General features: G+C 49.6%; 1 protein-coding gene across 2 annotated transcripts in view; it reads left to right on the forward strand.

Moving 5' to 3' along the window:
- LOC126531328 (neuronal acetylcholine receptor subunit alpha-10-like) overlaps positions 1-24,921 on the forward strand; it is a 354,454-nt gene that overhangs the window by 305,716 nt on the left and 23,817 nt on the right. For both annotated transcript variants that reach the window (XM_072288417.1, XM_050178828.3), the window contains one exon: positions 16,891-17,039. In XM_072288417.1, coding sequence (XP_072144518.1) covers positions 16,891-17,039 — 149 coding nt within the window. The remainder of the gene's footprint in view (positions 1-16,890; positions 17,040-24,921) is intronic.

The raw sequence follows: 24,921 nt of genomic DNA on the forward strand, positions 1-24,921 counted from the left end.
TAACAAAAACATTAGTTTTGCGCGTCCAAGTTCTAAGGGTAGCATAATAAGAAAATCCAGGGACAAATCGAGACATAGCTTTCCTGTTACGTCTTTTATAGGCTAGTCAATAGACATGTGCGTGGGTTTTCTTTCCGACATAAAATTAGCATTCCTGCGCCTCGACGCAAAATGGCTCGAAGTGAACGTGCTCAAATTCGTACGGGTGACAAATGTTAGCGTTATTCAATACGTGCCACCAAGACCGAGCTTTACATTAGCTCCGCCTTTGCAGCGACACCATAAAGCGAAATTTCGCTCAGGTCACCTCTCATGTGTCGTGCTTCGAACCTGAACTGTAACGGCCAACCAACCGTCCGGACATGTCTTTTTTTTATGTTTTCGCAGCATGTGAACATGTGAACGTGCACATTGATACGCATCCGTATATACAGGAAACTAACAAGGCGAATTCGTTAGTCCACTGTTCTAAACTGTAAAGAAAAAAGAAAAGGAAAACCGGCGACAGTAATACTCCGTCGGTATAGATGATGCAATAGTTTTGCGCTGAACGATGCGGGCACCACAGATACGCGCTAGATGCGCGCTTCCGTCAGGGAGCACGTGTCATTCACCAGCGGCGCGAGCGCTCTGCACTCGAAGGCCTGAACAAAATCCGGCACGCGCCGCATGTACCAGTGTCCGAGGCGCAGAGCGTCGTCGTGCCCCATCGCCCGGCGTCGAAACGCGCACACGTTGCTCACGAAATAAGCCATGTAAAACACCTGGCTCGCCGAAACCCTGGCACTGCCCCAGGGCACGACTCTGTCGTGCCACCCGGAACTCTTCGCCCCTTCGGCAGCAGAATGTATCGAGAGCAGCGCGTACTCGAGACCGGTCGCCTTCTCGCCCAGTCGGTTGACGGCGCACGTCTTGAAGCGTCTCAGGGACTCGCGACTTCCGTGGCTGACGCTGTCCAGGGAGAAGACTTCTCGCCAGATGGCGTTGGCGACGTGCGCACCGACCAACGCGACGTTCACGAAGGCGTCCGTGTCGTTTCGCCGGGGCAGCATCGAGTACAGGGCGCCGGACACGAACAGTTCGCCGCCGCGCACAGTCGCGCTCGCGTCGTACAGTCCGCGCTCCAGGGTCCACCAGGTGCCGGCGTCGAGGGACGCGCGCTTAAGCGCGAGCCGCTGCGCGTGACTCCTGAGGGCGAGGACGTTGCTCCAGTAGACGGACGTCATTTCCGGTACGTTTTCCTTGTCCGCCGACAATCCGTCCAGGGCCTCGTGGAAAGACCGCAGCTTCAGGTCTTGCAGCATGTGCTTCAGCTTGAGGCTGTCTCTGCTGGCACCCAGCAACTTCTTGGTCTGGTCGATGACGACCGCTACCATAAGGCTGAATACCTGAAAAAAAAAAAATAAACGACTCTAGTTTGACGATGTGCACTATAATACAATCGTTCCGCAACGCACAGCTGTGGAGTATTAGGTTGAAACTCCGCAAATAAGTCAATAAAGAGATGCCACGCTACGACCGATCAGGGTGTAATCTCTCTTGCTCGCTTGTCTTGCTTGGGCTTCTTTAACGTATTGATGAACAATCTACTGGCGAGTGCCGGCAACTTGGATGAAGTATCTCGGAGACGACGTTATGGAAGCGTGAATTCAGAAAAACTGAGAACGTCCTAAATATTCGAAGCTGGGCCCGTAGCAAAGCAGTACTGTAGTCTGGTTCAGAAGAACAGGCACCGGTAGCGAACAAGGGCGTAAGTGGCCGACAAATAGTAAACCGGGAGAAACATCATCGTGATTTCGGCGTCTGGTATTCGTTTCATAACTCTTTACCGGCTTGTATACAGATCACAATTTTGAACAGACCGTCATAGCGAACCTAAGCTTCAATTTACGTTAATGACTTAGTAATGAATGCTCGCAGAGCCAGAAGCGTTATTCTGTTATAATGGGTAAGAGAGTTATTGGTTTTCTGCACCAAACTTTTTTCGTATCAGAAGGCAGCAAGTAGAGGCGGTCAAGTATTGAAATGACATGAAAGAAAAATGAAACAGGAACTTGCAGCTGAATTGTCTACGCTGCCACTAAACTTGCACTTCGTTGCCATAGACAATCCAAGCAACACGCTCTCATATTACGGGCTGCTGCGCGGCTTCTACTACCTCCGACTGCTCGCGATGAGAGGGTTTCATGGCAGACTGAAAGCTAGCCGCTAAGATAACATAACGATCTTTGAGGACGTGTTCGATACAACCACTTCAACCGTAGCTCGCGAATGTAAGTTGTTTAAGAAAATGCCGTTGGGCTTAGTTGTTGCATGACAGAAAATAGGAAGACCCTTTCGGGAAAGAAATGACCCCGACAGTTGTGCACAAACAGTACAAAGCGCCCTTCCTGTCTATGCCTGCTAAGTGTCGCTTCGCGCAAGAATATTCCCATTTACTGTCAATTATGTAACTCTCTTTATAGGAGGAAGTTTTAGTTCCGGTGCACCTGTTTTAATACAGCGGAACGAAGAAATTATTTTTTTCTCCGCAACCGATGCACCGAATTTCATTAGGTTTATTGCATTTTTATAAATAAAATCAAGGGACTAAGAAGCAAATTTTATATTTAGTTCAATTGTTTTATAAACATCTTTTAAAACTGAGGCTTCCAAAAACAAAACTATGAAGTTTACAATTCTAAATCAGCAACGAAAAAGGATATCAATTCGATAAACCGTATTTTAAAGTACATCTAAAGGGGACAAAAGTGGTGTAATTAGAGCCCTCTGAAATTTACCACTAGTTTGTGAGTAGGCCTTCTTCAAAAAGCTCGTAAACATTCTAATACAGTTCACGTAAGCTGTAAACGCATGCATCAAATTTGTCCCCTTTAGATGCTCTAACAGATGCGGTTTACAGAACTATACGATGTATTTTTCGTGCAGAGTTACCGACTTCTAAACTTCGCGCTTCAATTTATTTGCAACTTACCAATTTCCGGCAGTTCTTTGTAAAAAGTTTTCAGGCACTAAATAAAAATTTCGCTTACTACAGTCACTAGAATTTAGCTTTTTCCCTCAAACGCAACAAATTTCATTCAATGAAGCCGAGTGGTTATCTCACAGAAAACATTCCTGCCTTTTACGTGCATTTGAATACGGACATTGGAGCTGGCCCCGAGCTTCCTCTTAAAATAGCAACGCGAGTAGGGGCCAAAAATAATGGCCGCATATGAGGGGCCGCATATGAGGGGCCAAAAATAATGGATGAAATCGTATCGCAAAGCCAACACGTAATAAAAGGGCGCATTGTCCATACCATCGTCCATCGTCTAGGTGCACTTTGTACAACTCAGCGCTGCAGCTTCTGCCACCGCGTCTATGTAGTCAGATTACCTGCGAGAGGTAGACGTTCCGGCGTGACGATTTTATGCGTTCAGACGTGGCCAGGGCCCATAAGGCCCGCAGGGACTCCGTTTTGTCATCGCAGTACTGTCCGTTGGCCGAAGATTCAGGCGGGTGGGCCGCTGTAAGGAACTCCATTTCGTACAGACCCTCCATCGCCCTGAGCACGACGTACGCAATGGCCGCGGAACAGCGCTCCGGTGCAATTAACGCTTCCAGGACGCGTATGGCGCCGTCGCTAGCATGGATCGTGACAGGGCTTTTTCGGTCCAGAACGCCAGCTGAAGTTAGAAAAGGCTTCCAGTTACTTAAGAGAGCGTCAGAGTCCAGCACCTGCTGTCTCCCAGAGCGGCGGCGGCGAGCGTCCCAGTCTATGCTGGCTGAAGATGAGAGGTTTGACCTCCTAACGAGGTCTGTGTGCAGGTCAATCAGTTCCTTCAATGTCGTGGTGGTGTTGAGCAGACGGTTCGTCACCTGTAGGACAAGTTCGGCATTGTACTCCTTCACGCTGTTCAGAACAAGCGCTGTCAGGTTCAGGATGGCTGGCTTCCCGCTCAGTTCCACAGTGAATGTGGCATTCACTGCAACTGCGACGCCGTACCGGAGCTGCATAGCTCCCACAAGTGCCAGCACGTCGGCCTGTGGCAACGGTACTCGCAGCCGAAGAGTGCTAATAAAGTTGCGCACTGCTTCGGGCAACGTCAACCCGGTGTCGACGGCAGTCCGAGAACAGCTGGCGTGGAAAAGACGCAGCACTTCGGATACGGGCTCCCCGGTGGTGCCGTGAAGAACGGGAGACACAACTTCGCTCAGAAGGTTCTTCAGGGTGATGTCCAAGCGTTCGATGCCGGCTCGTCGGAAGCAGGCGAAGTTGTGGAACGAGCTGCAAGGCGCCACGCTCATATTGGACACCTGCGTGCAGAGAAGTGTTGGTTCCGCGTATAACAAGCCAAGCTGTACGCTTGAGTATGCTGGTGCGTCAAAGGAGTACCAACAACAACATGCGCATCTATTTAAGGAAATGAAGTGATTGTTGACAACAGCAGGAAGACAGTAACACGCACGTGCTTCCAAGAACAAAGAAATTGAATTTTGGGTAGGAGGAACACATTTCATGCAGCGTCCGCTGCGACTGCCGTCCTCATAGTGGACATCTGAAGTCTTTTATACGTGGCCTAAGGGAATCGTTCTTAGATGGCTTTCCTAAGTACAATGCTACTTAGCTCCGGCAATTCGAGGTGAACCTGCGTATTCCGCATGACTGGCAGGACATGACATGGCCGAAGCAAGACTAGCTGTTTTATATGGTTTACAAGTATCTTTAAGTTGCTGTGAACCTAACATACTAAACAACAATGCATTGCAGCGTGAAGGCGACCATGAGCGAAGGAATGTAGTTTACGGCGAATATGCTTCGAATCAAGACTTTTCATCAGTGAATTTCCCTGCTGTCAACATGCATCTCATCGCCAGAAACTATTTCGGCAGAAGTGAGTCTGCAGTCAAGGGGAAGAAAGATTCCTTTCACAAGTCTTTTCTCACAGCCGCCGCTGTTACACGGTTGCCTTGTTCCTAATGTCTTCACTAGCTTATAGTGGCACAATATGTTAGGCCCGGCGTTGTCCTAGTTGGTTTGGACCAGATAGGACAACGGCATACGTAGATATGTGTTGCAGCAGAGGCCGTAACAGTTATCGCTGTAATATCGCTGTAAACATTATTTGTACACAAGTATTAACGGTCGAACTGAAAGGCTAGCGTGCCGATCGTCCACTCCTGGCGCGAATATGCTTGTGGCACAGGTTTGGATCAAGTAGCGCGCACCCACGGGTACACCTACCTCTGCTAGGGTGGTCAGGAGGCGATAACAGCAGAAATCCTGATCGGAATGCAAGGCCGTACCGGTGCGGTCGGCCTTGAGGCTTAGCAGCGCCCAGCCCAGCACCGCCAGGGCAATGAGCAGCGCGAACAGCCCGTAGCAGCGGTCGCGGCGCCTTCCTTCCCAAGGCTGGTGTTCCTGGAAGACGCCGGCAGAGGACAACTCGCTGGACAGCGCCCGCAGATTGGCCTGCGCCGTATTCTGCTGCTTGACCGATGCTGACGCAGCCGGGTCCATTGAGGCCATGTTCTTCTTCTGAAACGAAAGCGGTACACGAGCACATTGAGGTGATGATGACTGTTGTGATGATAATGAAATACATTTAAACGGCGCGGCTCTCACTTTGCAGGGGTGTTTGTTTCCTTTCTTTCGATCGCAGTGGCAGTGTAACTTACTCCTTGCACCTGTTCATGAAGCCTCTTGTCTGAAGCCTCAAATTTGTCGTATGTGCACTCGAGGTGTATGATCACACAAGATATTGCTTGCAGTTGCAACCTGTAGTTACTGTTCGTCTTGATTCGTGTCATGCTGTTTGAAGCGTCTGGTGCGTCATGTGTTTATCCACTACAAGAACAAGAAAGACAGAAAGGAAAAAATTTCACGAAGCTGTGCATCGAAATGTCGGGGGAAACTATCATCATTCGTCAAAACTACGCTAAATTGCGCCACAATACTTTTTTTATATAATTCGCATTCGCACTTTCATGCAAAGATCATTTAGCTCTCAGTCTTTCTCTCTCTAATTATTTTCTCTTGTCGCTTGTGCTCTTACTTTCATGCTTGTTTGCTCGTTTGTTTGGTTGGTTTACTGAAAACGTATTGTCTGTGAGCGCTGCTTTCTATTGATACCTATGGTCTATATCAGAAAATCAAAATAAAAATGTGGGAATAATAATTGGAGGTAACCACGAGAGTGTGCGTGTTGCTTACTGTAGTAGTTCCCTGTACGACCACTGCGGCAATGCCATGCTCGTTGCACGAAGCATGGCGTAACTATGGCTCACGCGAGATCTCCGCGAGTGTACGTCGACTGGAATGGGCGCCTTACTTCGGCGAATAAATATTAAAGTAATACTTCGGCAGCCACTCTAACTGACTTAGGGTAACCACGTGTCGTTTAGTGAAACCTCAAGTAGGCTTCTCGGCAGCAAAACAAAATATTGAAAAGCTGTTGCGATCACCTTATTATGTCCACAATTTCTGCATTTCGCTTTCTTATTTTTTCTTCCTTGCTCTTGAGTCCTCACTTTCTAGATCCCCGCTACATATTTCCGAAACGAAAACGAAGAGGACAAGGTTGCTAAAGTCTCAAGCGCGGACTTTGTTTTGTCTTGTGCTTTTCGTAAAGCTGACCCTCCTGACACGGCAAAATAAAAGTTTTTATGCTAAGTGCTTGCATTAGCAGGCTTCCAAATCCTTCTCTTCTTTCTTCCTTCTTTCAGGCGTACTACGTACGCCACGAAGGCTGGCTTCGTTAAATTTAAGACAGCTCGCCACAGAGTTCAGAGCGTATGAGGTCCAGAGAAAAATCTTCCTGATGGTCCCGATTCCGTAAGGATGGGGGAAGAAGTGTGCCCCTCTCCCAACCTCTCTTCAGCCCCTATGATAAGTATAACATTAACAGAGCACTGGATCTAGACGAAATTTTCGATGAAGCCTGCCTAAAAGGTTTTCGATAGAGGCGCCACAACGCGGCTCCGAAGTGACGAGCCCGCTAGCCACTTTTCCTCGCGCACTTTCCAGAGTCGCCCGTGAGAGGCGCTAGCTGATCGCAAAGAGCGAAAAGAAAGAAAAGAACGCAGGAACGCTGATTTAGAGAACGAAGGAGCCCAGTCCGGGATAGCTCAGCAAAATTTGGTACCGTGCACCTCCCTCTGTGTTAAGCTGAAACCTTTCGACCCGGAGCTTCCGGGAAACACGGGAAAGGCGGTGAGGAAAGGGGGTGTTACGTTTCGCCTACAACGCGCGGTAATGCCGGCGCGGATGCAACGGACGCCGGGGCTTTGTTCAAAGCGGCGGACATTTTGGCCCGTTCAACGACGCCGCAACGCCTACCCGCCAAGCGTGTCCAGGCGTGTTTCAGTGCCACGTGTCTTCGTGTGTGCGTGTGTGTGTGTGTGCCCTCGCTTGTCAAAGCGCGGCAGCCGGGGAGCGGAGTTCCCCGAATGAGGGGCCTGGGGGTCTCTCGGCTCAACCGCTCGCGCCGTCGTGGGCCCCTGCTGCGCCGTCCCGTGACCTTCATCCCGTGACCTTCCCTCCTTCCCTTTTGGACCGCGACGCCGAGAGTATAAGAGCAGCTGCCCCCGGACGCCAGGGGAGAGGCTCCGATTTGTACTGTTGAGTTACGTGCTCTCCCGTCTCTCCACTCCGGTCGACCTGACCGGCCGCTCTTTTGCTATGTTAGAATAAACCAGTTGTTCTGTTACCAGTCTTCTCATGCTTTGCCGGGACCTTCGGATGCTTCCAGTGCCCCAGGCCGCCAGGCCAACGCTACCCTTGGGGCTTGCGACCCATTGGCAATAACGGGCGTCAGCACCGAGACCCCAACAACTCGGGCCAGCGGTGCGATTACAACATCTGGTTGCCAGCGGTGAGATCGCGACAACGGAGGCCAGCAGCGAAGAGATGCGGTTGAATGTATGCTGAGCAGCACAACGACCATCCGGGAGCAGTGCAACGAGCCCTGTGTGATGACTGGTTGCCTGCAGCGGAACGACTGCGCTGAAGTCTTGGCTGCGAGGTTTGGTGAGTGCGGGACTTTCTTCTTCTGAGTTTTGCCAGGCTTTTGTTAGTGTTAGAAACAGAGCTGGTAATTGTGGTTGTCGTTGCTACCGGGTTAGTTTGCGGCAAGACAATAGTAGGCAGTAGAGAAAGCAGCATTCAGAGCAGCCATGGATTTGAAGTCGTTGCGCAAACCGATATTACTGGAGCTTGCAAAAGAGTTGGGTCTGGATGTCTCAGACAAACTCAGAAAACCAGAACTGCTAAGGGCTATTCTTGAGTTAGAAGCTGAAGATGACGAGCTGTCGGATTGCCTTGAGACCATTGAGGAGCGGGCAAAAAGACATGAGCGCGAACTTATAGAGCAGAAAGAAAAAGAAGAGCGCGAACACGCTTTGGAATTGAAGCGTCTCGAGATAGAGATGGAACGCGCTCGTAATGGAAGTCAGGCACACGGTGCAGGAGAACGAGTATTGTTCAAAATGACTGACCTGATGCGGCCGTTTAAGCTTGGAGAGGACATTGGTTTGTTCCTGGTTAACTTTGAGCGAACGTGCGAGAAGCAGGGGTTCTCTCGGGAAACGTGGCCACAGCGCTTGCTCACTTTGTTACCCGGCGAGGCGGCCGACGTAGTCGCTCGCTTGGAGAGAGAGGAGGCAGAGGATTTCGACAAAGTGAAATCGAGTCTGCTAAAAAAGTACCGGCTGTCAGCGGAGGCGTTCCGTCGGAAGTTTCGGGAAAACGAGAAAGGCAGAAGTGAGTCATATACAGAGTTTGCGTACAGGCTTATGTCAAACATGCAGGAGTGGCTCAAAGAAGAGAAAGCGTTTGGTGACCACGAGAAAGTTCTGCAGTGTTTCGGGCTAGAACAGTTTTATAGTCGGTTACCTGAGAACGTGCGGTACTGGGTCTTGGATAGGCCAGACGTTAGTACGGTGGCTAGAGCCGCTGAGTTAGCCGAGGAGTTTGTGACGCGTCGGGCTCGTGGAGCTAAGGACGGTCAAAAGGGTGAATTTGGCTCCAAGTTTGAGAGGCCAAAGTTCAAGCCCATGAGAGCAAAGGGGGATACACGTAGTGCGGATGCGAGTGAAAGCAGTCCGACCGAACGTAAGGAGACGGCGGCAACCGAAGCCGAACGCAGAAAGCGGTTCGAGACGAGGCAAGCGCGCGTTTGTTATACGTGCCAGAAGCCGGGTCACTTTTCGGCGCAGTGTCCAGAAACAAAAACACAAGTCGTGTTTTTGTCTATATGCAGCACTGACGAGAACATGAAGCTTCTCGAGCCTTACATGCGAGACCTCCTCGTGAACGGGAAAGAGTGCCGAGTGCTTCGCGATTCCGCAGCTACAATGGATGTAGTTCACCCCTCTTACGTAGAACCCGATATGTTCACGGGCGAGTGCGCATGGATCAAGCAAGCAGTGGAAGCTCATAGCGTGTGTCTGCCGGTAGCAAAAGTGCTTATTGAAGGACCTTTCGGAGCACTTGAGACGGAGGCCGCAGTGTCATCTATGCTGCCCCCCCAGTACCCGTACCTATTTTCGAACAGGTCCGATCACCTCCTGCGCGAGAAGGGGCTTTTGTTTGGTGAGGCTAGCGTTCAGGCCTTAACCAGATCGAAGGTTCGGGAGCTCGCTGCAAAGGCGGTAGTTGCGGGGCCGACGTTGTTGAACGATGAGAAAGGGTCAGAGGCGCAGCAAGCTGGTATTCAGAGCACGCCCGAACAGAATAAAATTGAGCCTGTAGCGTTAAAGGCAGCAGATACTGGAGAGGAAATTCCCGACACGGGAAAGTTAGAAGAGCTGTCTCCAGATTTGCTCATCGCGCCTACGTCAGACGGACTTAACAGGTTGCTAAAAGTCAGCCGCTCGGCTTTGATAGCCGAGCAAAAGAAGGATGGCAGCCTAGAAAACATACGCTGCATTATCAAGGAAGGTATCGCCAAGAAAAATGCTCGCTTTGTGGAAAGAGGTGGGGTCCTGTACCGGAAGTATCTAGACCGCAGAGGAGTGGAGTTCGATCAGCTGATCGTGCCTCAATGCTATCGTCAGGATCTGTTGCGCTTGTCGCATGGGGGTTCGTGGTCCGGACACCTAGGAGTTAAGAAAACTAAGGACCGTCTCTTGCAGGAGTACTATTGGCCAGGGTGTTTTCGGGACGCAGACCACTTTGTGAAGACATGCGACACCTGTCAGCGGGTGGGCAAGCCAGGGGACAAATCGAGGGCGCCGTTGAAGTTGGTGCCTATCATTACGGAGCCTTTTAGACGGCTCGTTATTGATACAGTGGGACCTCTGCCGGTAACAGCCACGGGGTACCGACACATTTTGACTGTGATCTGCCCAGCGACAAAGTTCCCTGAAGCAGTGCCGCTTAAAGAACTCAGCTCAGTTGAGATAGTCAATGCACTACTGTCCATATTTGCGCGAGTTGGTTTTCCTGCAGAAATCCAGTCAGATCAGGGTACAGTGTTTACTAGCGCTTTGACGACAGCCTTTCTCGAAAGGTGCGGGGTAAGGCTGTTACACAGCTCAGTGCACCACCCCCAGTCGAATTCCGTTGAGAAGCTCCACTCCGTCATGAAGCGCGTGTTGAGAGCATTGTGTTTTGAACATCAAACTGACTGGGAGCTGTGTCTGCCTGGAGTGATGTTTGCATTAAGGACCGCGCCGCATGCGGCTACGGGGTTTTCGCCAGCTGAGCTGGTGTACGGTCGCTCGCTGCGATCTCCGCTTCGCATGCTTCGAGAGTCATGGGAAGGCAGGGGCGACGACCCAGTCGTGGTAGAGTACGTGCTTAAGCTCCTCGAACGCTTAAGAAGGGCACAGGAGTTGTCAGGTGAAGCAATGGCAGAGGCCCAGCAGAGGGCCAAGGTTTATTATGATCGGACAGCCAGGGCCCGTCGTTTTGAGGTGGGCGATGAGGTCATGATATTGCGCACATCGCTAAAGAACAAACTCGACGTGCAGTGGGAGGGCCCAGCACGGATTGTTCAAAAACTGTCGGACGTTAACTACGTGGTGAGTCTGCCAGGAAAGCGGAAAGCACAGCAAGTTTACCACTGTAATCTGCTCAAACCCTATAAGCAACGGGAAGCAGTGGTGTGCATGATGGTAAACGTGCCCGAAGAGCTTCCGGTCGAGCTTCCGGGACTAGGCTCAGTGACGAACAGGAAAGACACCGATCAAGTCATTAGTGACTTAATAAGGAAAGCATCGCTGTCGCCTGAGCAGAAAACAGAACTACACCAGCTCTTACAAGAGTTTCAAGGTCTGTTCTCTGAGAGGCCTGGTAGGACTTCTGTCCTTACTCATGACATAGAACTTACCTCCCCAGAGCCAGTACGATCCAAGGCGTACCGGGTGTCACCCCGCCAGAGCGATATTATGGAGGCTGAGGTAAAGAAAATGCTACAGCTCGGTGTTATTGAAGCGGGTGAGAGTGATTATACCTCCCCTTTGATTTTAGTTGAGGTACCGGGCAAGGAACCTCGTCCTTGCGTCGACTACCGCAGGCTTAATTCCATCACTAAGGATCAAATTTATCCGATCCCTAACATCGAGGAGCGCCTTGAGAGAGTGAGTAGCGCTCAGTTTATTTCCACCCTAGATCTTGTCAGGGGTTATTGGCAGGTTCCACTTACAGAAGAGGCTAGTAGGTATGCGGCGTTCATTTCACCAATGGGGACATTCCGTCCTAAAGTTTTGAGTTTTGGTTTGAAGAACGCGCCATACTGCTTTTCAAGCCTCATGGATAAAGTGTTGCGGGGACAGCAAGAATTCGCTTTACCGTATCTAGACGACGTAGCGATATTCTCCGCATCCTGGCCTGAACATATGGCGCACTTGCGGGCAGTGCTAACCCGCCTGCGCGATGCGGGCTTGACAGTCAAGGCTCCCAAGTGCCAGTTAGCACAGGCCGAGGTTGTCTACCTCGGACACGTGATTGGTCGGGGTCGTCGCCGCCCCTCTGAAATAAAGGTGGCCGCTGTGCGAGACTTCCCGCAACCGCGCACGAAGACCGATATTCGGTCGTTCTTAGGTGTCGCCGGCTACTATCAGAGGTACATCCCCAGGTACTCTGATATCGCGGCTCCCTTGACGGATGCTCTAAGAAAGACAGAGCCGCAAACAGTCGTCTGGGATGAGACGAAGGAAAGAGCTTTTAGCGCCCTAAAGAGCGCCCTAACAAGCCAGCCTGTGCTACGATCGCCCGACTACACAAAAGGGTTCGTTGTTCAGTGTGATACTAGTGAGCGAGGCATGGGCGTTGTACTGTGCCAACGGGAAAATGGAGAAGTAGTACACCCCGTCCTGTATGCTAGTCGTAAGCTGACCAGTCGTGAGCAGGCGTATAGCGCCACCGAGAAAGAGTGTGCGTGTATCGTGTGGGCCGTTCAGAAATTGTCATGTTACCTAGCCGGCTCGAGGTTTATCATTGAAACGGATCACTGCCCTCTCCAATGGCTGCAGACCATCTCTCCCAAAAATGGCCGCCTCCTGCGCTGGAGCCTCGCTTTGCAACAATATTCCTTTGAGGTGCGTTACAAAAAGGGGAGTCTCAACGGTAACGCCGATGGCTTAAGTCGAAGCCCCTAACGTGAGAATCAGCCTCAAAATTGCTTGTTACTGATGTTTTTCTTCCTGAGGCAGGATTTTTAACTTATTGCTTTTGTATAGTGTTTCAAAGTGATGATGTGCTTTCTAGTGCAATTTTCCGATTTGTGGACGCGTTCTGAGTGCTGCTAAACTACTGTAAGGAACTAGGCAGCAGTATAAAAGGGGAAAGAGCCTGGCAGGGCTTAGTGAGGGTTGTGCCGTGCTTGCTGACTGAGCGGTTGACTTTCGGCGTAGTTCTAACGCTTGCCGGAAACGAGAACAAAATGTCAACTCTCCCGAAGTCACTTTGCAGTGTCCTGTGTGCACCTGAACGTGAGAACGAGGCCTTCTCTGTGCACTGCGCTCAAGAAACGCCAAAGGACGCCCGACTTCGGTTATGGGCATCATCGAGCGACATCCCTCCGGACAGCGGATGCAGTCCCCTGACCATCGGGATCTCCTTCCCCCGGCGGGGCGGTCTGTTACGTTTCGCCTACAACGCGCGGTAATGCCGGCGCGGATGCAACGGACGCCGGGGCTTTGTTCAAAGCGGCGGACATTTTGGCCCGTTCAACGACGCCGCAACGCCTACCCGCCAAGCGTGTCCAGGCGTGTTTCAGTGCCACGTGTCTTCGTGTGTGCGTGTGTGTGTGTGTGCCCTCGCTTGTCAAAGCGCGGCAGCCGGGGAGCGGAGTTCCCCGAATGAGGGGCCTGGGGGTCTCTCGGCTCAACCGCTCGCGCCGTCGTGGGCCCCTGCTGCGCCGTCCCGTGACCTTCATCCCGTGACCTTCCCTCCTTCCCTTTTGGACCGCGACGCCGAGAGTATAAGAGCAGCTGCCCCCGGACGCCAGGGGAGAGGCTCCGATTTGTACTGTTGAGTTACGTGCTCTCCCGTCTCTCCACTCCGGTCGACCTGACCGGCCGCTCTTTTGCTATGTTAGAATAAACCAGTTGTTCTGTTACCAGTCTTCTCATGCTTTGCCGGGACCTTCGGATGCTTCCAGTGCCCCAGGCCGCCAGGCCAACGCTACCCTTGGGGCTTGCGACCCATTGGCAATAACGGGCGTCAGCACCGAGACCCCAACAACTCGGGCCAGCGGTGCGATTACAACAGGGGCCAAAGTTCATAAAGCGAATATTTTTGCTGATTTCGCTCCCCCTGTGCTCTGTTGCGGCAGAATTCCTGCCACATTTTTTTTTATTGCTCTTGTTTCTTTTCTGTTGCTCTTCACATCTTCGCCGGAGGAAGAAAAAAGAAATCGCAGCAAGACGACGGATTCGGCACTTTTTTTTTTAAGTGTTTGCATGCCTTCTTTAGAGGGTAACCTCCAGTTGCTCTAGGCTTACGGCGTCTGTTTTCCTCGTCGACACGGCTGCGGCACCGCCGAGCGCGTGAGCGGGGAAAGTGAAAGACCCGCAGAGAAACTTCGCGCGTCGCTGATTTCTGCAGAGTTAACGCTTCCTCGGCGAAGGCGGCGCGCAGTGGCAGGAGTGGATCGGCAGACTGGAAACAAGAAGTGCTGCCTCCCGCGCCACCGATGCTTGTCTGTGTAAACAACGAGAAGTCCCTCGTCAAAGAAGAGAAGGGCCGGCTTCGCCCGCGGAACAGAAGCTAAGAGCAGCGCGAGAAATGTTACCACCGGGACCAAGGTGGGGGAAATGTTTGAGGCGAAAATCTCGTTTCAGAACCCACGGTAACTGCTACAGGAGACAAAAGAAAGAAAGAAAGAAAGAAAGAAAGAAAGAAAGAAAGAAAGAATAGCGGCGCCGCATTGCTGGCTTGAAAACTTTGCCGACTCTTCCGGCGCAGAAAGCGTAACTCCAGAAAGTGATGTTTAATTTAAAATAGACTGGCGCCAAGAGCGGTCTTCTTAGATGCTTGCTTCATTGTCCTCGTATTGATTTTGCTGATATTTTCCGCGCTAGAGGCCTGCCTCTGTTAGCTCTTTTTCTATTTCCGGTTTTCCTTTGCACCTGTCGTCTTCTACACAAAGTCAATCTCCGCTTCGTTATCGGCGAAGAGACGTTGTCGTCGTAACGCTGCCGTTGCTATGCCGCTGCTGTCGTCATCGTCGTCATCACCGTCGAATTGCCGTCGTTCAGTTCGGAGAATTTGGCACTCGATGGTGAACACCTCTAAAGAAGCCACCTCTTCCTCCTCGTTTGCATTGAGTTGCTGGAGTCTTGCATGAAACTGGGAGCATTGGGTACGGTGGGAGAAATTTCTCTGGCAGTACATGAGTTAGGAGCCGCAGAAGTCGCTGAAGTTGGCGACGTGCTAAGCGAAACCAGACAAAAAAGAAACCTGGCTAAAAATATTCTGCAATGTGATTCCCTCCTTTGCATTTTGTGCTTCTTTCTTTTTTGTACATAAAAGTTAAGTTCTGAAACAGTACTCCTTCTGCGAATGAGGCAGCTGTGAAAAGTGAACTCGGGAGCACATTCGGCTTATGTAACTCGAGACCCGCTCGCAAAAACAGGGAGGCAACGGCCCGTACACATCTTTTATTTTTTTTTTTCCCTGTTATCGGTGACAAGTTCGAGATGGTGGCATACCCAAGAGGAACACGCGTGCAGATCAAAAGGTAAACAAACGAAGAAAATTGAGCTGTTCTCAGCAACTCCCCCCCCCCCCCCCCTCTTTTCCTTTAGCAGCGCTTCAAGCCAACCTAGATAAACAGCGCTTGCTCACTTGCCTACTTCGTGAATGCATGATTTTTTTTTTTTCACTAATGGTTTTCTTTACGGTATCGGGTTGCTCCCCCCGGCGGTGGCTGAACTTCTGAACGAAGGCGAAGAGTGCTGCAGTTTATAGAAAGGCGCATATTTTTTGCTGGCATGTGGATGACCGCCTACGCGATACTGCAAGAGATCAGACCCGATCTCTTGCGCATTCGAAGTATCGTATTTGTGCAGGATAACCTTGTATGAAGAGGGGGGGGGGGGGGGGGGCGAGGAAAATGAAAGATATAATGTACAAAAACGACTTCGTACATTTAAAAAATTAAATTATTGGATTTTACGTGCCAATACCACTTTCTGATTATGAGGCACGCCGTAGTGGAGGACTCCGGAAATTTCGACCACCTGGGGTTCTTTAACGTGCACCTAAATGTAAGTACACGGGCGTTTTCGCATTTCGCCCTCACACCCGCCGTGGTTGCTCAGTGGCTATGGTGTTGGGCTGCTGAGCACGAGGTCACGGGATCGAATCCCGGCCACGGCGGCCGCGTTTCGATGGGGGCGAAATGCGAAAACACCCGTGTACTTAGATTTAGGTGCACGTTAAAGAACCCCAGGTAGTCGAAATTTCCAGAGTCCTCCACTACGGCGTGCCTCATAATCAGGAAGGGGTTTTGGCACGTAAAACCCCATAATTTAATTTTAAATTTCGCCCCCATCGAAATGCGGCCGCCGTGGCCGGGATTCGATCCCGCCACCTCGTGCTCAGCAGCCCAACACCATAGCCACTGAGCAACCACGGCGGGTGACTTCATACATTATGCACATCTGCAGAAGAAATTATTCTATCAGTAATAATGCATAAAGTTGGAACGAAAGTAGAGTCTGTCACTGACGTCTCAGCAGGGCCCGAGAACGTGTTACATACATACATACATGCATACATACATACTACGTGAAGCGTTGTTGTTGTTGTTGCTGTTGTTTTTTTTTTTTTTCATCATATCGGTGTCGCGTCACGTGGCGTCGCGAGGTTGTGAGTGGGCTTTGGTTATTCACTGCTGCGGCATGAATTAATCGAATGCCTTCAGTGAACACAGCCTGCGACTCTTTACGGAGTCCTCCGGTTTGACGTGCCAAACCAAAAAGAGTAAAAATGATTCGGGTGATTGGAGTCCTCCCACAGAGCACGCTTGTATAGACAAGAATATCTCAGGAACGAAAAAAAAAAGAAGGTCAAGCAAGACAGAATTATGAAGAAAGCTTCGACTAAATGTGTCTTGGAGCCAATTTGAGAAAAACCTTTTTCCTAACTTAAACATAGTATTACAATGCCGCTTCCAGTTGACCGCACCTACAAGAAAACAAAATTTAGTACGGCGGTGTACGTAAGTTATAAGTGCTGCGCACACACTAAGGTCGGCAGTCTTAACGTCTTCGTTGCGAAGCTCGCTAAAACGCATAAACAACGCAGCGATGATCATTCCACGTGTGAGGTGGGAAAGGTTTGTGACGTGTCATTTCGTCGACAAGCCGCCGTGAATCGACGCCCAGCTGGCGCGCCACTCGAAGTGCTCTCACACGTGTCTCTCGTTTCTCCCCCTGTTCCCCGTCGGGGCGCAGGTTGCAGCGTCGGTCGGGCGGACGAGCAGGAGTACCGGCTGACGCGCTACCTGATGTCCAACTACGACCCGGCGGTGCGGCCTTCCTTCAACTCGTCGCTGTCACTGCGCGTGGACCTGGACCTGTCTCTACTGCAGCTTCTCGACGTGGTCAGTACACGCACGCGCGAAGGCCTGCACTGCGCTCGCAGTCTCGAAACTGTTCCCGCGCAAAACGAGAGCGCACGGTTGAAGAAGGAAAGTTGAGCTAGTTCGTGCGAATCCAGTATGTAACTTCGAGGCGAGCTGCGCGACTTTCAGCAGGTACGCATCATAGACTGCGAACGCGTGCTAGTGTCGCTGAACTTTCACTTTGTTGCTGGTTTTACAAGTGCCTCGCTGACAACAACTGACGGGTCAGGTGCTGTACTGCGGCTCTTATACTTCAACTCGCCGACTTCGTGCAGTGCGGTAGAGCTGTGGTTCGCATCGACCGACCAGAAACGAGAACCAGGCAACGTGGTGTGGTTCTCTTGCCCGCGTCTCATAAGCACTCGCGCGAAGCTGGCTGAATGAAAACTTCACGCAAGTAATAGTAGCACACAATGGACGAGCTTTCCTCTCTTCTCCGGAACACGTGGTTGGCTCTCATTACTAATTGGCTGGCACGGGTCCTTGCCTTCCCTCTATACTGTAAGGGGTTGGTGAGATAGTGCGAAGAAATCGGCGAAAGCTCGGAATATAGCTTTGCCACGGATTGTAGTTTGAGAGAGGGAGAGAAGAAAGGGAAGGAGGTTAAATCAACTTTGTCCGTTTGGGTACCGTTCACTCGGAAGAGTGAAAGAAACAAAAAGAAATTGATGGAAGGCGATTCAACCTTTGGTTGAAGTCGATGAAAGACAATGTCTTTCATCGTTGGCGATGAAAGACATGAAAGACAGCCCACTCTCACCGCCAAAGTTGGCGGTGAGAGTGGGCTGTATATTAACCGTACAATTTATTGTGAGAGTCGCGATGGGGTGGCAAAATTTTGATCGACGTCAACTTGAGATTGAATCGCCTTCCAACTTTTATCATCAGTTATCTTCGTCATAGTAATCACCATCGCCGTAACCATGATCGTCACAATAATAATAATAATAATAATAGTAATAATAATAATAATAATAATAATAATAATAATAATAATAATAATAATAACCGTCATCTTTATGCTCATCACAATCATCATCATAACCATGATCATTACAATTATGCCGATCGTTACAGTCGTCATCAGTCGCCATCATCAGCTTTGCCACATTTTTAGACAGGACTGTCTTCGGTATTTGCCCTCGAAAGAGGGGGAGACATACATACCCGATACAGAGAAGTGACGGAAACTCGCTGAGAAAGACACAGTCTTCAAAAACACAAGTTCGTCTTGATCACGTTCGCTGGACAACGCACTCATCTCTGCTGGCTTCAGGTACTGCAGAAACCCATATGTGATTGATGAGGGGAGGGGGTAGCCTCAGTACCTTAACTAGCTTCGGTAAATGGAAGATCTTCCAGTCTTCCCAAGCCACACCGGAGAGTCTGGCATGGTTCGTACAAGCAGAAGTAGCGAAATAAAATATGTACTGAGTAGTCTGCTTGCATCTGCCCTGAGTCTACATGGAAGACTTGCACTGCGATAGATTGAATTTAGCGAAGACTACACGGGCTGAGACAGTCTGGGGAGCTGTTGTATAGCATATAGCGTTGCTCGTTGCTCGCTATACTAAACGAATGTTCTGTTCACTTATGTCCGCACCGAATTTTCCGGTTTTCATGGTCCATGCTAATGCATCTTCGAATACGGTCAAGTAAGACGACGGCACAGAAGAGGAGATAAACACAAGGACATTGCTCTGTTGAACCCCCGGCATAGACACTCAGACACTCGGTACACAAACACAGAGACACTGCGCTCTGGGAGCGCTGACTACACCAGTATTCCAAGACGACGTACCAACAAGCCCGCATTGCGACGCTAATGCCAGCAGGAGAATCTCTGCGAGACACGTCATTCTTTACGCCAGTCGAACAATCACTCCTGCGTTGTTGCGCTTATTCAAGCAACATTCAATGCTTCGGTTCGCGTAGACTTATATCATGATGCTCCGACAACAATGGGTCGGCCACAGATCGTCGCTATTCTCGAGACTGGTTTCCGACCTTCAGCGCGCTATTAGACTTACAAGAAACACCGGTGCTTTTGCCGCACGGCATTTTCTGCGTCTTGCGCTTTTCACGTCCCAGCTGCAACGACTCGTTCTAAAGTGTTTGCGTCACTGCTTCAAACTAAAAAAATATTACGCGGTTGTCTGTGCCACGCTCTGGAGCGCGCGGGACAATACATCCACGTTCCAGAATCGCTGAGGTTCAAAGCTTAGAGGCTTAATCGGTCTGCGGTAACGATAAGGGGAGGCCAATAGGAGTCTTAGTGGAAGAAAAAGCAGGGAAGAGATAAGTACGGGGTCCTCCCAAGCGTGCATAGGTTACTTTACAAAGTAAAGTAGACATTAGCCGAATGCTAGGTCGCAATGGGTATAGTAAATCTTAACTAGCTCACGCATGCTGGGTAATGCTTTGACTATTTGTTGCCTCCCCGATTCAAAGGAAACGTCATAGCCATCTTCATATTCAACAGTATCAGCATCAAAATCAGCATCATTGTAGCGTAATCACAACGCTAGTGCAAAACTCCTTGCGCATTGCTGCATTCTACGATACGCGCCTGTCAACGGCATGTGTCGTAGCCGGCCTTCTCGGCGGAATATGCAGCATCGCTCATAATGTGCAGACGTTTCACGAGCCATCAGTGCAGCCACCGCGCAAATTGTAAGGTGATCCAGAGTCTATTTATGTGGCACGCTCAAAGAGAAAAGAGAAACGATGTATGTTTCTTTCTGACTCAGCAGCCCTCTCTGAATGTCCGTTTCCGCAGTCAAACTGTTGGCATAGTCTTACTGCGTCGCATAAGTGGTTCTCTATGCAGTTTTTGCTGTTTACACTCATCCGTAGGGTCGTGAAAGAAAGGCGTCAATCCTTCCTATAAGGAAAAGCATGGTGGTGCGGGTTGCATTCGACGAGCATTTCTTGCCCAGTGGTTACCGGTGTTGTACGTCGCTGCGTTTCAATTCGCTGGTTCTAACACATTCTCTTACAAAATACTCACCACCTCAGTATTCACGGCCACATACCCCAAAACCATTTAAACTTCAGCAGCGGCTCTTTTTGGTGCGTTGCTGTTTCCGTGAACAGTGCCTAAAGTAATCGTCGTAGTTGCCGTTACAAGCAAATGAGACGCGACGAATCTGAGCTATTGCTCAGAGCTCCCAGTGCGCCCGTTGAACGTTTGCTGTCCTTGCATTTAACAAACGCGATACATATGCATATACTCTGATCATTCTTTAAAAAATTCGACCGCTCATTTCACAAGCGGTGGCCAGGTATCCTTTTCGCGAATGCGTCTGGTTTATTTGGCTGCAGTGCATACGGGCATCTCATACACGAGAAAGGGCGAACATGAAAGCTTCGCAAGAGAGAGGCGGCAAAATATGCCTGAAGTTTATTTCATTATCGTTGCCACAGCAAATGAAAACCGGCATGAACATCACGTGATATATTTATAGCTCCTCACCTGGGCAAGAATCCGCAAATTTCTTGCGCTGGAGCTGCTCGTAACAGAAGGTGCCAGCTGCATGATCTTCTTGTGGTACATATTATTAGGGAACCCCACCAGATAGTGGCTAGCCACCATACCACCAGCTAAAGGCTAACAGTCTTTACGAACGAATAGGGTCGCATATTCGGTCACCGGGCCTGTATTCAAAAGGGACAAAATAATTCTTACGGTAGAAATGTTCGTAAGTCCACATCCCAGCCAATCGTGATGTCGGACATATCATTAACGAAAACTGCCAGCCAGTGATCAACAGCACAGACCAACAAACGAAAAACTTTGCAGAATCGGTCCCTGTTCTTTTGCTCCAGTTGACGAAAGTGTATTCGTCACTGCTGATAACCGCTACATACACCGACTGCTTATCGCTGGAAGATGCCAAGCATCCCATCATGCTCACAAGCAATCACTACTTTTCGCGACTACCAGCCTTCAAACCGCAGGGCGAAGTCCGACGCGGAGGTATGCGAGACAAGTTAACCAATTTGAGAGAACGCTTCTGAGTCTGCAAGGCGCAAAGTTTAGTCAGGAAAGTGACTAGATAACGTTACTTGTGCAGGCGTTACACCGTCCCGCAGGGAGCGTTCCAATAGCTCCTCCCGCAAGTCTTTTATTGGTTGGCACAGGCACGTGCACTTGAAATTGTGGCAGTTGACTTCTTGGGACCGCTATTAGTGAAAACACCGTCAGGAGAAACGAAGAGTTACATTGTGCTATTTACATGCACAGCTTCAACAGCGCTCTAATCAGAACTCGGGTTCAGCATGACATCCGGAGTGTTCTTGATGTCTTTACGCCGTTTCGTCGCCCAGACGAGGCGTCCCTCAAATCATCTGTTCCGCCAACGTGTCGGCTCTGTCCGGCCGTTATATATTATACTAAGAGCTATATATACATATATATATATATATATATATAATCTTGTTGTCGTGCCTGCTTTAATTAAAACAGAAAAAAAGGTTGCAAATCTACTTCACAGTTTTGTTGTTGTTTTGTTTTGCTTTGCTTTAACTTCGTCAGTGCCGCGCAGTTAAAAAGAATGAGTCACCGGCAATGTTTTATGTAGAAGGACTTGAGTTTGTCACGAGCACATAGATACACTATCCTCCCATGTATTCACGGTAAACGTGTTCTAAAATCACCAGCCTTCCGAAGGCACTTCCTTCAACTATCTTTTTAAAGTTTTCCACCTGTAACGCTCATGTCGACGGAGCTAGGGTAACGATTTCTTATTTACAAATTTCACGGAGCTTGAAAGCGCCAAAAGGGAAAGATGAAGTGTCGCACACATTCGTAATGAAAGGTCAACAATTCCCGCCATGGTAATTAGAGCCAAGGCGAGACGAACCAACCTAGGCGAAGACTCCGTGTTGACATCGAGAAATCAATTCGGCTTCACTTCAGAGGAGCGCCAAGTTGCTGCAGCTATCTATCTCTCTATCTCATTGCTTACCATTCTATTTATTTTATTTAAAGCCCCTTTCTCGCGCCGACACAAGATACGTTCTCATTTGTGCTTATAATAGTTTAACTTTGTTTCGGCAAAGTACGACCCCTGCAGTCGAGTCTCTCTGAATTTATTTTTTGTGTTTCTCGCTTTATTTATCTTCTTCCGTTCTGCCTCGACACTTTCTTCTCTTTTTTTTTTTCCTTCTGGGCGCGCTTCAATGTACTGCGAGACTTTCAAGCGCTGACTTTCAGAAGCTTGTCAGGTGGGATGTCAGCGATATGAATAAGGTTCATTGCTAGCAGGGTAAATTAAGAAACTGCAGAAAAAATATCAGTTTCGCCCGAAAGGTAAAGTATTGATAGTGTGGAAAGGCATTCGACAATTACACGAAAAAATTCGGCAAGGGCACTTAAGACTTCTTACGTGTGGGAATGCGAAAGCACGATACCGTTTGTAGACCTCGGAAGGTGACATGAACGCGCTCATTTTATAATTTCATGACATGGCGCCACCTCCTCCCCATTGACTGCGCCGTCGCGTGCCCATTGATGCACGCATTAGGCCACACGTTTAGTCAGCCAGATGACTGACTAAACTAGTCACTCCGCTGGCCCGCATTTGGTGCCTACCCAGACCGAAATGTACCAAATTTTCTTATCAAATCCACAATTTTACTTTGTGTACAGGAACCTCCCCGACAAATTTGATGGCAATCGCAGCATTTTGTGGGGTGTTTTTACTCTTTGCGCAGTCGTCGACCATTTTTGGTACCATCTTTCGGTCACGTCGACTACGACGGACCTTCGCGTAATGTAGCATATAGTGCTTTAGCAATAATGAGGTTCGTAATTTTATAGGCCGTATAAATAGTAGTACACATTCGCTGACTAAGTAAACAAGCATTGTGTAACGCGCGCACATACAAACATCTACAGATCACACTCGATGACCGCTATCACTCGCTGTCACAACAATGGCGGGAGCCGGCAGCGGGGAGCGAACGCCCCGTACTGCCGCTTGCTTCACCGCGCCTCTGAAACTTCATTTCGTCGAGGAAAAAGCCTTAATTAGAGCACAATTCATACGAAAAAAAAACAAGGTGACAGGACAGAGCGACAGTAAGACGTAAAGAAATGTCAGTAATAAGCGCTCTTTCCTGTGACCTTCTTTCTTTCCTTATATATTGTGCGCTGAGCAAGGTTTCTCCTCGACAAAAGAGCGTTTCGCCAACCAGTCCAAGCAACTACTCTGTTACCAAAACTTCCATTACGCGACCTCCAACGCTGGACGCGCGAAATAACAGCGCGCATAAAGCCACAAGCCATTTCAGCTCGCCCTCATCCCTGGTACCCGCCGCATATGAACAGCATACGTCGCGCGGGCCGCGTGTGAGCTCAGCCGCGTCAACAGCCGGGATAGATGAGACGCGCGCTCTCCTCCCCTATTGCGTGCTCGATCACGTGACCTCTGACGCTGAGCGCGCGGGCAGACGGCGCGCATCAAGTCGCCCTCCTTCTCGGCTCATCCTCGCAGGCTTTCTCTGGCATTTTTATCGCACTTAGACTTAATACTAAACGTTACGGTGACAGCGAAAATTCGCCTGGAGCGTGCATATAATTTCTAGTCAATAAAAGCAAATTATTTGGCGTTGACTTGACTAGACAATTACCTCAATTTCTAATGGAATACGTTATTCGACCTGAGAAGCGACGACGCTGAGCAGAAGAAAAAATACCAACCTCAACGTTTCCTGTTCGTTAAGTTTACATTAATTAATGAGAGCTCACGAGTGAGCCGAGAAAGTAAAGACTGAGTGAGTGAGTGAGTGAGTGAGTGAGTGAGTGAGTGAGTGAGTGAGTGAGTGAGTGAGTGAGTGAGTGAGTGAGTGAGTGAGTGAGTGAGTGAGTGAGTGAGTGAGTGAGTGAGTGAGTGAGTGAGTGAGTGAGTGAGTGAGTGAGTGAGTGAGTGAGTGAGTGAGTGAGTGAGTGAGTGAGTGAGCGAGCGACTTCGTGTTGCCCATCAAGGCCACCGGCGTACCCTTTTATTTAGCAAGGCCTTCAGCAGCAAAAACACGAACTGGCCGCGGGTACACAGCGGTCTTCTCTGCGCACTTATCGATGTCCAGAGGCGGCAGCGGGTGGCGTGCCAAATTCACGAGCAAGACGATCCGCTTCCGCATTTGGGCGGTCCCGCCGCTCGCTCATCTATGGCAACAAAGGCGCGCAAGACAAGGGAACACCTGCGGCACGCCCTCCGCCGTATCGAGCGGTGATACAATTTCAAAGGGTGCTAGCACTTTCTTGGCATGCTTCGACGTTTTCTGCACTTCTATTGGAGCTCCTTCGTTTTAGTTACCTGAAAAAAATTTAGGTATTCCGCCTGAGAGGCATCACACTTTTGGCCCGTTCGAGCTACAGAGGCAGTTGCTTCTTTTGTACTTCTTCAGCCACCCCTGGTTTCTTTAAGCGAATAGAGCACAAGTATTCGAAATAAACCCGTCGAACGTACGAGAAACAAAAGAATCGGCACACTTTGTAGTCACGATCGATCTGCATACGCAGCATCACTCTTTCTCTCTTCTACTATTTTTTCTTTCATCGCTCATTCAGTTGTTCTTCATTCTTTCTATCGTCGCCTTTCCCCCTTCACATGCCTATACATCCCGGGTAATGGCTTAGTAATAAGTTTATGAATGAAACAGTGTAAATTCCATAACCGAATCAATACCCGTCTTCTTGTGGCTACCTTCTCCCCTTTCATTGTTTTACCGTGGCCCCCAGGCTCGAGTTTTACTCAGTTTTGTTGTGGTTGTTTTAGTTTCCTTTTGATTTGTGTTGCTCTTCGTCCCATTCCACGATACTCTACGTGAGGCAACGAGTCGCTGCTGAAACACC

This window comes from Dermacentor andersoni, chromosome 5 (assembly GCF_023375885.2).
Source record: "Dermacentor andersoni chromosome 5, qqDerAnde1_hic_scaffold, whole genome shotgun sequence".
Lineage (NCBI taxonomy): Eukaryota > Metazoa > Arthropoda > Arachnida > Ixodida > Ixodidae > Dermacentor > Dermacentor andersoni.